The 12,032-nt window shown below is 43.8% G+C and overlaps 1 protein-coding gene across 1 annotated transcript in view; it reads left to right on the top strand.

The window, feature by feature from the left end:
- Positions 1-12,032, top strand: part of ARHGAP10 (Rho GTPase activating protein 10) — a 373,837-nt gene that overhangs the window by 91,410 nt on the left and 270,395 nt on the right. Inside the window, exons 2-3 of the mRNA XM_068989838.1 lie at positions 1,353-1,448; positions 1,522-1,583. Coding sequence (XP_068845939.1) covers positions 1,353-1,448; positions 1,522-1,583 — 158 coding nt within the window. The remainder of the gene's footprint in view (positions 1-1,352; positions 1,449-1,521; positions 1,584-12,032) is intronic.

Genomic DNA, 12,032 nt, shown 5'->3' with positions numbered 1-12,032 from the left:
CTAGAGAAAGCCCACATGCCACAGTGAGGACTCAGCGCCGCCAGAAAAAAAATGAGCAACCAGATCATGAGAGCGGCTGGAAGAACTGGTGAGGGTTCTTAGGAAGTTGAAGAAGTGAGCAGCAGCAGCTTGTCAAGGAGGGCATTGGGGAACCATTGTGCTTAATGAGTGGAGGTAAAGAGTTGGTTAGAAAGTTTTTTCCAATGTAAAAATAAGAAATTTTTTCTTTCACTCCTTGCTTGTTAGCTATAATACGATGACTAAAAAAGAGAAGCTTTTTGCTGCTACCATCTTACACCATCTTATTAAAAACAGCCCTCAGCGTTCATGCCCAGTGCTTCAATTTCTTGTCCGTATTCATTTTTTGTGTAAGTGCTCTGATCAACAGTTATGGACTGGTGTTTTGCGTTTTCAGCTTTTCTGTTTGCTGGACAGGAAGGTTTACTTTAACCCAATCTGTCAGTATTCATTGCAGTGAGCCAGGAGCCGTACAGGGTGCAGGCGTCAGGGAGCAACAGCTGTTAAAGTGCTTTAGAAACAGGATTGCACCCTGGCAGGGGCGTGGGTTTTATACAAATGACTTTGGAAGCAATCAGACCTTTGCTGTTGTAGTAGCTGTGTGACCTTAGTGCTAACATCTCCATGGTAAAATGGGAATAACCTTTATTTTGAGTATTGAGTGAGGTTAAAGAAATACGTATACTGTAGTATGGTGTGTGGCCTGTAACATAACTGTTAGCCTGCTACAGAAGTAGAATTTTCCACTATTTTCTATGAATCATCAATTTAAAAAGAAAAAATAGATGAGGCCCTATAGGTCTTTTGGAGAATGAATTCTTTCTGCCATTTAAGCTTGGTCTTTGGCTTACCTCGCTGCTGCTGTTTGTTTTGAAAGCTCTTTGAATCCTCTGGGTTTCTCCAGCCAGAGCTGGAGCGTCAGTTCAGGGCGTCCGGTGGGCTGACTGGGCTTTGGGATGTTTATACTGGAAATCTCGGCACCTATGTGGATATCCCAAGCCTCGGGAGACGCTGTCACGTGTAGTGTGCCCCTCATGATAGCTGGAACTTGAATTGGCCCACCTTCTGACCTGAGTGAGCAGAGATTGGGAGAGTGCTTTTGGGAGCAATATAGATATTTCTCCAGCAACTGCTCCATCCTAGAACATAGCAGACAAGCTCCCAGGGAGTGCCCAGGTGGGATGCCGGGCCCCTTGGCTGAGGAGCTGGGTTGTGTCTCATCACAGCTCATGTGGAGGAGAGCTCCACAGCTCTGGCATCTGGGGAGGAATCAGTTCATGCTAAACCTCGACTGGAAGCAAGGACGCCCGTGGTCACTCCATCTGTCTTTCCAGGTCTCTCGGCAGCCCAGCGGAAGTTTGCGCACTCCCTCAGAGACTTCAAATTTGAGTTTATCGGAGATGCAGAGACTGACGATGAACGCTGCATAGGTACGTAAAGACGAGGTTTTTGTTGGCTTTCCTTTGCTTTGGCCACAAAATAATGATGCCTTTCTCCTTGCAGATGCTTCCTTGCGTGAATTTTCTAATTTTTTGAAGAATCTGGAAGAGCAGAGGGAGATCATGGTGAGTGGTGGGGTATTCATGGACACATCTAAATGGGGGGAAATCTGAGTGTAGAAGCTGGTTCTGGAGGAGGTTTTGGTGCATATATCTGTGGATGAGTAGAACCTGGTAATGGAAGCAAGCCTGGGTGAGGTTCAGGGAGCCTGGACTTCTAGTTCCCTAGTGGTGCTGCTCATGGTGAGATCTTAGACAAGTTTCTGAACCTCTCAACCAAGGCCCTGTGTCTTCATCTGTAAAAAGGTGTTTTGAACTGTATCAACACTTCCTAGATTTTTGTTAGCCCTGGAGCAGTTGCATTGAAATCAAGTCTCATGAAGAATCATCTTAACATATCACGAAGACAAAAGCAGGAAACTGATGGAAGGACTTCCCTGCTGGTTTGGTGGTTAAGAATCCATCTGCTAATGCAGGGCACTTGGCTTTGGTCCCTGGTCTGGGAACTAAGATCCCACTTGTCTCGGGGCATCTAAGCCTTTGAGCTGCAACTGCTGAGCCCACACCACAGCTACTGAGCTTGTGTACCCTAGACCCTGTGTGCTGCAACAAGGGAAACCACTGCAACGAGAAACCCACATGCTGCAACTAGAGAGTGGCCCCTACTCACCCCAGCTAGAGAAAACTCATGGGCAGCAACAAAGAGCCAGTGCAGTAAAAAAAAAAAAAACCAACAAAAAGGACAACTTATGGAGAGGCAGAGGGATAGCAGGGCAGTGTTGGAACTTGCCTCATTCTGGGGGTTTCTAGGCTGTGTGCAGAGGAAGAGAACTTGAGCTTGCAAGACTTTAAAATCCCACTTTGCCTTGAAATACACTCTCCCAACAGGAGTAGTAATAGCCCCCCTCCGTGGAGTGCCCTCCTTGTGCCCAGGGCTCTGCTGAGTGAACTGTGTGCATGATCTCATTTCACATGAATTCTGAGTGCGTTGAATAGTATTTACCAACATTTCTTAAAAACTTGTATTTGTCTCCTGACATTCATTCACTCAACAGAGATTTACAGCAGAATCCCCATTGGATTATGATACACTGTACTGTCACCAGGTTTTTCAGGCCTTAAAAAAGAAAGACAGTCTATTTTTTCTGTGTTCTCGAGAATGAGTACTTCCTAGAATTGTGTTAAAGTGTAAGTGAATAAGCTGGAGGAGGAAATGGCAACCCACTCCAGTATTCTTGCCTGGAGAATCCCATGGACAGAGGAGCCTGGTGGGCTCCAGTCCTGGGGATGCAAAGAGTCAGATGTGACTGGGCGACTGAGCGTGCACACGTAAGTGTTTGAGAGAGTTCAGGTGTGGTGGTCATACTCCTGAACGTGACAGCTGAGAGAATTGACCCTCACCCTGTGCCTGGTGCTGGTCTAGGCTGTGTACCTGTTACTCAGCCCTTTAATTCTCATATCAGCCTTGTGATATAGACCCTGTGATTGCCCCCTGATTCACAGATGAGGAAACAGGTGCAGTGCCTTGCCCAGGATCACGTGGCAGCTGAGGGCCAGAGTCAGGTCGGGCTAGAACCAGACGCTCTGATCCGCCTGCCCGCTTCCTAGATGTTGCTGTCACAAGGCCAGCTGCTGGTCGGGATTTCTAGCTGGTAGGATTGTAGTAGGAGAAGGAGGAGCAAGGCGCTGATTGTTTTTACCCCAAGTTGCACAACCAAATGTTGTTTATTTTTAAAACCTATTTTTAATTAAAATTTTTTTATTGGTGTATAGTTAATTTACGATACGGTATTAATTTCAAGTGTACATCAAAGTCAATCAGTTATACATACACAAATACATCTACTCTTTTTAAGATTCTTCTCCCATATAGGCCATTACAGAGTGTTGAGTAGAGTTTTCGGTGCTTGCTATACAGGGGGTCCTTATTAGTCTATTGTATATGCAGTAGAATGCACTGATTTTTTACTTAAAATAACTAATACCCATGGCCTCTAAAGGGTGTAACGTAATTCACACTGCACCCTAAATTCTGAGATGAGTTGTGTCTGTTGTAAATACTGAAGCAGGCACGTGAAGGTACTGTGCTTGCACAGGGTTCTTTTCTGTCACAAACTGACATATTCAGCTATTATTAATATGCCCCTGTAGTCACTGATTCTTCAGCTCTTTTCAACAGTCTAAATGTCAGAGTGGATAAAAGTAGTGCCATGAAATCACCCTGTTAGGGCATGAAGTGGGTGTGGGCGTGTGGGTGGGGAAAGCGCATGTTCTTAGTTAATGTTAATAGTATCAGTGTTTTGTTCTCAACCCTCTTTGACCTTTAGTCCTATTTTCCTGAGCATTCTGCATATGTGTTTGATCTGCTTTTATGCTTCAGTTACTCTTGAGAATCTGAGGACACAGAGGCAAACCAGGCGAAGTCCCTGCCCTCAGGGAGGCTATAGTTTGGAAAGGAGAGGTGATAGACAAACTTACTGTCAAGTAGCAGTAAGTGCTACAAAATAAAATTGAGGGAATTACCTGGCAGTCCAGTGTTTAGGACTCTGCTCTCACTGCTGAGAGCCTGGGTTCAATTCCTGGTCTGGGAACTAAGAGCTCACAAGCCACCTGATGAGGCCAAAGAAAAAAAAGAAAAGAAAAGAAAAACACAATTGAGAAGGGCAAGGAGCCAGGGAGCGGGTCGGGGCACCATTACCTCTAGAGTGGCGTGGGAAGGAAATCTTTGCAGTGGAGAACTATGATGGCATCTTGGTACCTGGGGGAGGAGAAGTTTAGGCAGAATGGTGCTGGAGTTTAACTCTACAGAAACACAGGGTGATATTCTGTAGCTGGTGCTCTGTATTCGTGGAGTTTGCCTTGGCAGATCAAAAGTATTTGAAAAAAAATTCCGGCAAGTTCCCAAAAGTAAAACTTGCATTGTATACATGCTGAAACTCTTTGTCTATCATATACATTGTAGTCACAACTGTTTACATAGTATGTTCGTTAGGCCTTATTGTGCTTTCCAGATACTGTGTTTTTATTGCAGGTTTGTGGCGACCTTAAGTTAAGCAAGTCTTTAGGTGCCATCTTCCCAATGACATTTGCTCCCTTTTTGACTCGGTCATATTTTGATAGTTCTTGTTAAAGTTCAAACTTTTTCACTGTTAATACATTTGTTGTGGCCATCTGTGATCAGTGATCTTTGATGGCACTGCGGCAAAGAGATCATGACTCACTGACAGCTCAGGTGATGGTTAGCATTTTATAGCAGTAAAATATTTCTAAGTTAAGGTATGTATATTGCTTTTTAAAGATATAATACTATTGCACACTCAGTGAACTGATGGCTCAGATGGTAAAGAATCTGCCTATAATGTGGATGACCCAGGTTTGATCCCTGGGTTGGGAAGATTCCTGGAGAAGGAAATGGCAACCTGCCCAAGTATTCTTGCTTGGAGAATCCCATGGATGGAGGAGCCTGGTGGGCTACAGTCCATGGGGTCACAAAGAGTCGTACATGACTGAGCAACTAACACTTTCCCTTCGTATTAAAAACATAGCTGTGTATACTGGGAAATCACAAAATATGTGTGACTTGCTTTCTTGCAACATTTGCTTTATTACAGTTATCTGGAATTGAGCCTGCAATTCCAGTTTTCTAAAATTGAACCTCTGAGGTCTGTCTGCTTTTATTATGTATTGCAAGTCATCTAGAGATGATTTAAAGTATATAGGAGAATACGTATAGGTTATATGCAAGTATTATGCCATTTTTATGTAAGGAACTTCAGCATCCTTGGATTTTGGTATCCGTGGCAATCCTTGAACAGTCCCCACTGGATTCTGAGGGACAACTGTATCTCTGGTTTCTGTGCCATGAGACAAATTGGCTGGAATGTGGTATTAGCTCCAGGCTGTCTGATAAAGAAAAGTGTGGGTCTCAGAGCTGTTGGGCAGCTGACCTGTTGATTGAATCTTCAGCGGCACCGGGGGTTGATTGGGCCTATGTCTCAGGCAGAATGAAGGTGACAGGCCTGGGTTTCCAGTGCAGGGTAGAAGTAAGAACGAGATGGTGTCTGTATAAGGCCATGAACCTCAGAAAAGAATGGGACAGCATGTCACAGCTCCTGTGTGGGGATGGCAGCTCCCAGACGGCAGGAGACAAACCAGAGCCAGAAAGCAGTGGAGGGCGGCCGCCACCGACCAGGGAGTGCAGCGGACACCTAGTGCTTCCTTAAAGTTAGTATCTAAACTGTTTAGTTTGGAAAATTGTGAGCATGTGCAGACGGAGAAATAGAATTAAACTATGCATCCTCAGTGCTCGCCTTCAATGGGCACTGCCGCACAGGCAGTCCTGTTTCTCCTGAACTCCTCACCACCCCACCCCATTATTTTGACAGAGAATCCAGTATTATATTGTTTTATCATAACTCTCAAAGAGAATGCTCTTTTGAACTACAATATCCTTGTCAAAGATGGGCTCAATAAAGGATAGAAATGGTATGGACCTGACAGAAGCAGAAGATATTAAGAAGAGGTGGCAAGAATACACAGAAGAACTGTACAAAAAAGATCTTCACGACCCAGATAATCACGATGGTGTGATCACTCACCTAGAGCCAGACATCCTGGAATGTGAAGTCAAGTGGGCCTTAGGAAGCATCACTATGAACAAAGCTAGTGGAGGTGATGGAATTCCAGTTAAGCTATTTCAAATCCTGAAAGATGATGCTGTGAAAGTGCTGCACTCAATATGTCAGCAAATTTGGAAAACTCAGCAGTGGCCACAGGACTGGAAAAGGTCAGTTTTCATTCCAATCCCAAAGAAAGGCAATGCCAAAGAATGTTCAAACTACTGCACAATTGCAGTCATCTTACACACTAGTAAAGTGATGCTTAAAATTCTCCAAGCCAGGCTTCAGCAATATGTGAACCGTGAACTTCCATATGTTCAAACTGGTTTTAGAAAAGGCAGAGGAACAAGAGATCAAATTGCCAACATCCGCTGGATCATCAAAACAGCAAGAGAGTTCCAGAAAAACATCTATTTCTGCTTTACTGACTATGCCAAAGCCTTTGACTGTGTGGATCACAATAAACTGTGGAAAATTCTGAGAGGGATGGGAATACCAGAACACCTGACCTGCCTCTTGAGAAATCTGTATGCAGGTCAGGAAGCAAGAGTTAGAACTGGACATGGAACAACGGACTGGTTTCAAATAGGAAAAGGAGTACGTCAAGGCTGTATATTGTCACCCTGCTTATTTAACTTATATGCAGAGTACATCATGAGAAACGCGGGGCTGGAGGAAGCACAAGCTGGAATCAAGATTGTCAGGAGAAATATCAATAACCTCAGATATGCAGATGACACCACCTTATGGCAGAAAGTGAAGAAGAACTAAAGAGCCTCTTGATGAAAGTGAAAGAGGAGAGTGAAGAAGTTGGCTTAAAGCTCAACATTCAGAAAACTAAGATCATGGCATCCAGTCCCATCACTTCATGGTAAATAGATGGGGAAACAGTGTCAGACTTTATTTTTTTGGGCTCCAAAATCACTGCAGATGGTGATTGCAGCCATGAAATTAAAAGACGCTTACTCCTTGGAAGGAAAGTTATGACCAACCTAGACAGCACATTAAAAAGCAGAGACATTACTTTGTCAACAAAGGTCCATCTAGTCAAGGCTATGGTTTTTCCAGTGGTCATGTATGGATGTGAGAGTTGGACTGTGAAGAAAGCTGAGCGCCGAAGAATTGATGCTTTTGAACTGTGGTGTTGGAGAAGACTCTTGAGAATCCCTTGGACTGCAAGGAGATCCAACCAGTCCATCCTAAAGATCAGTCCTGGGTGTTCATTGGAGGGACTGATGTTGAAGCTGAAACAAGTACTTTGGCCACCTCATGCGAAGAACTGACTCATTTGAAAAGACCCTGATACTGAGAAAGATTGAGGACAGGAGAAGTGGATGACAGAGGATGAGATGGTTGGATGGCATCACCGACTCAATGGACATGGGTTTGGGTGAACTCCGGGAGTTGGTGATGGACAGGGAGGCCTGGCGTGCTGCGGTTCGTGGAGTCCCAAAGAGTTGGACACGACTCAGCGACTGAACTGAACTGAATCCTTGTCACACCTAAAAATAAACAGTAGTTCTTTGAGATTACAAAAAATTAGGCCATATTCATTTTTACCCATGAGTATCATGGGAAAATGTAAATACGCCCCTGAGTATTTGCATTTTGTCTCTCCTGTTACCTCCTTCCCGTAACAGTTGGATTTGTTGGAATCCGGATCCAAAGACACTGCATTTGATTGATAAGTTTCTAAGTCCATTTAATATATAGATTTTTCTTCCTCTCTTTCCCTCTTGACTTGAATTCCTGATATTGTTCCATTTGTTAATAGCACTACTACCTGAGTTATCAGTGAGTTATAATAATAAAATGAATAATGATGAGTGTTAAAAAAATGGCATTTAACCCATGTTGACATTATTTGGTGTTTCTTTCTAACTTTATAGTCAGTGATTGCTTGTTTTTAAACCATGAACATCGCATGGCATTATTATGGCTACTTTTGTTACATAACCTTTGATCACTTAGTCAACAAAAAAATCTTTGATGCTTTACCAGAATCCAGCCTGAAACTTTTGAGTAAGAAAAGAGAGGTGCCTCAACAAGTGTCCAATGTGGTCTTGAGTAACTGGTAAAAAGTGAATTAAAATTTATTATAGTAAGTGCTAAACAGAAGTACAGGGTGTGGTTGCCTGGAGAGGCGAATAGTGGAGCCTGTGCTTCCTGGGAAGGGCTTTATGAAAGAAGTTGTGTTTGAACCGGAGTTTGTGGGGTAGAGACTTGGGGGTGGGGTTCTTTGTATAGTTTAACAAACTCATACCCGCAAGGAAGTTTTTTCAGGAGCTAAAATGGATGCTAGTACTTTCTGAGAACTTTGGAAAACTCTTGTTTTTCTTAAAATTGTTACAAAACAGCAGCATGTTAAAAGTCACATATTTGAAAAGCATGGAAAATGACAGCTGTGAAATAGAGGTAGAGATACTCTGAAATTGGTTCCAGGAGTTTAGCAAAATCTTCATGTCACTTAATCTTTAAAAGTGATTAGTCAGTAGATATGTGAAAAGATGCTCCACATCACTAATTATTAGAGAAAGGCAAATCAAAACTGCAGTGAGGCAACATCTCATTCTGAGCAGAATGGCCATCAGAATATCTACAAAGGAATGTTGGAGAGGGTGTGGAGAAAGAGGAACCATCCTGCATGGTTGGTGAGGATGTATAATGGTGCAGCCAGCATGGAGAGCAATATGATGGTTCCTCAAAAGAATAAAAATAGAGTTACCATATGATCCGGAGATCCTACTCCTGAGCACATATCTGGACAAAACTATGATTCAGAAAGATATATGAACCTGTATATTCACACAGCACTGTTTGCAGTGGGCAGGACATAGAAGCAACCTAAATGTCCATTGATGGATGAATGGATAAAGAAGATGTGGTGTGTAGACCCCCCCCCCCCCATACACTGGAATATTACTCAGCCATAAAGAAGAACAAAATAATGCCGTTTGTGGCAACATGGATGGAAATAGAGGGTATCATGCTAAGTGAAGTAAGTCAGAAAGAGACAAATACCGTATGATATCACTGATGTGTGAAATCTAAAACAGGGCACAAATGAACCTGTGTGTGAAACAGAAGCAGACTCATGGACATCAGGCTTGTGGTTGCTAGGGGAGTGGGGGGAGGGATAGGCTGGGAGTTTGGGATTAGCAGATGCAAACTCTTACATATAGACTGCTTAAACAACAAGATCCTACTCTGTAGCACAGGAACTATATTCAATATCCTGAGATAAACCATAATGGAAAAGAATATAAAAAAATATGTATGTGTAACTGAATTACTTTTCTGTTCAGCAGAAATTAACAGCGTAAACCAATTGTACTTCAGTTTTTAAAACAGTGATGAGTATTTCCTGAAGTCCTAAATTAAATGATGGTACAGCATAATACTAATATATTTACAATTAAGTCATTAATATAATCTGTGTTTTAGAAGGCAAAGACTGGTGCCACATATTTTTAAAGAAGCTTTTCATCTCCTAAATAAATGTTAAAATATGTTTTGGGGCTTTAAGGGATAAAGACATGAGCCTGGACGCTCAGCAATCAGGAACACATGCTTCTCTGTTTTGAGGTGCCAGGTGTGTGTGATCACAGGCCTCATGTATGCCTCAGTGGGCTGGATACATGTATGTAGTTTGGCAAACACTCTGTGTCAAGGGCCATCAAGACAAAGGCGTAGTTCTGAGCCTTGAGTGGTTAGTGCTGCATTGGGGAGATTGCCTAACGTGTGCATTGTGGAAAGTTACTGGGGAATTTGGGGAAGGCACTTTAGAGACATTGTTTCTGGTCTGAGTTGATATATTGGAGTTAGCCTGGGAATGAAAGATGGAAATGAAGCCCCAGTTTCGTTTCATTTCTTTTTTCTTTCTTTTTTTTAACATTTACTTATTTGGCTACACTGGGTCTCAGTTGTGGCATATGGGATCTTTAGTTGCTGCATTGTGGGATCTAGTTCCCTGACCAAGGATTGAACCCGGGTGCGCTGCATTGGGAGCGCAGAGTATTAGCCATTGGACCACCAGGGAAATCCTCAGTTTCTTCCTTAAGGGAAAATGGATTGAATGTGGGGAAGAGGGAAGCTGTGTTTGTATATCCTCCCCCGACCAATGGTGTCCAGCTCTGTAGCTGTTAAAATGAAGTGTTAGAAAGTGGAGAGAATGCCAGTCTAGGAAGTCAGTGGTTCCCTCCATGCGTGAAAGTCAAATTTCTATGAACGGATGTGCCATGTCCTTGAAAAGGCCAATATTGCCCTTTTTCAGGACAGTGTTTCCAAGTGAGTAGTTTTTTCCTGATCACGTTGCCAACTGTTGAGGTGGAGAGCCAAGTCCACGGGATGCCTGTGTCACTTCCGTACATATCCCCTGAGAGAAGTCCTGTGTGGTGTTCCCTTGCCAGAATTCCGGACATGCTCTCCCTGGCGGGGCAGGACATGCCGTACTTATCTGCAGTGGGCAGCTGGCCAGGAATTTAGGGACATTTAAAATAGTGCCGTTGTGTTGATGATGATCTTTTGAAAGCCCTTCATGTTGTATTTACTTCTCCGTGTGAGTCCTGTCATCCTGCCTTTTTAATTTTTGTCCGTTGCTGTAAATCGGGGATTTTTCAGTGATGCTGAGTATCTGGGAGTTCTGGTACATCAGGGCAGTTGCACGAGGCCCAGAGGTGCAGGGAAGCTTGGGGGAGGCGGGTGTGTCTGGAGAGAGAAGCGAGAGCTTGCCCAGTGGTGTCCAAACGTAGGCGGGCATCTTGTCCCTCAGTTGCATCCTTCTCCCTCTTGAGCTGTCTGTGTGTGCACAGAATCTTCAGGCTTTTGAGACCTCTTCCTTTCTGTTTTTTCTTCGGCATGTTTTTCCCCACCACGGATTTTACTTTTGTGAACACACTGGGCCAGGAAACACTTGCTGGGTGATGGACCCTGAGCTTATGTCCTGATAAAGAAAGCACTAGGTTGAGTCCTGAAGACTTTAGTTAATATTGGGTTGGCCAAAAAGTTAGTTTGGGTTTTTCTGTACACTCTTACAGACCCAGTGGACTTTTTGTCTAACCCAGCAGTTTGGATGCTTCCAGGCAAGGCACGATGGGTGTTTCCTCAACTCATTCTGATATGCTTCACTCCTTTCTCAGCATTCTTATATTGTCTCAAGGATCTTCTGGAAGCAAATGCTTGTGTGATTTCTGTATCTTTTGGGGGTTTTGACCCTGATTTTTGTTTCAAACTTTCTATGACAATTTTAAAGTTTCAAAAATGCTTCATGGCGTTATTAAAACAATATATGTGGGTTGTGTGTGTGTTGGTCACTCAGTCGTGTCTGACTCTTGTGACCCCACGGGCTGCAGCCCGTCAGGCTCCTCTGTCCATGGAATTTTCCAGGCAAGAATACTAGAGTGGGTTGCCATTTCCTTCTCCAGGAGATCATCCTGAGCCAGGAATCAAACCTGGGTCTTCTGTGTTGCAGGCAGACTCTTTACTGATTGAACCACTAGTGAAGCCCATGCGTGTTAATGTGAACTAAGTATCGTTTACCACTGGGGAGAAATTTCCGTGACATTCGGTCTTTACTACCACTTCAGGTGATGCTTCTCCAGGCGGGGTCCCTGGACCAGTGGTGGAACTGGGAACTTGCTGGAAACGCAGACTTCTCGGCGCCTCTCCAGACCTACTGAATCAGGAACTCTGGGGTGGGGCATGACAGGCTGTGTTCTAATAACCCCTCCAGGTTGTTGTGCGGCATTTCTACCTCTGCACCACTGGCCTGGGGTGCTTGAGAAATCTCCACTGGCCTTCTTAGTCTGGGAGCTGGATCTGTCTGAAAGTTTCTGCTGTTGTTGAGTCTCTCAGTTGTGTCCCACTCTTTGTGACCCTGTGAACTGCAGCAAGCCAG

Source organism: Capricornis sumatraensis, chromosome 17 (genome assembly GCF_032405125.1).
Source record: "Capricornis sumatraensis isolate serow.1 chromosome 17, serow.2, whole genome shotgun sequence".
Taxonomy (NCBI): domain Eukaryota; kingdom Metazoa; phylum Chordata; class Mammalia; order Artiodactyla; family Bovidae; genus Capricornis; species Capricornis sumatraensis.
Note: the sequence above shows the minus strand (reverse complement) of the source record. Positions and strands in the feature narration are given on the sequence as shown.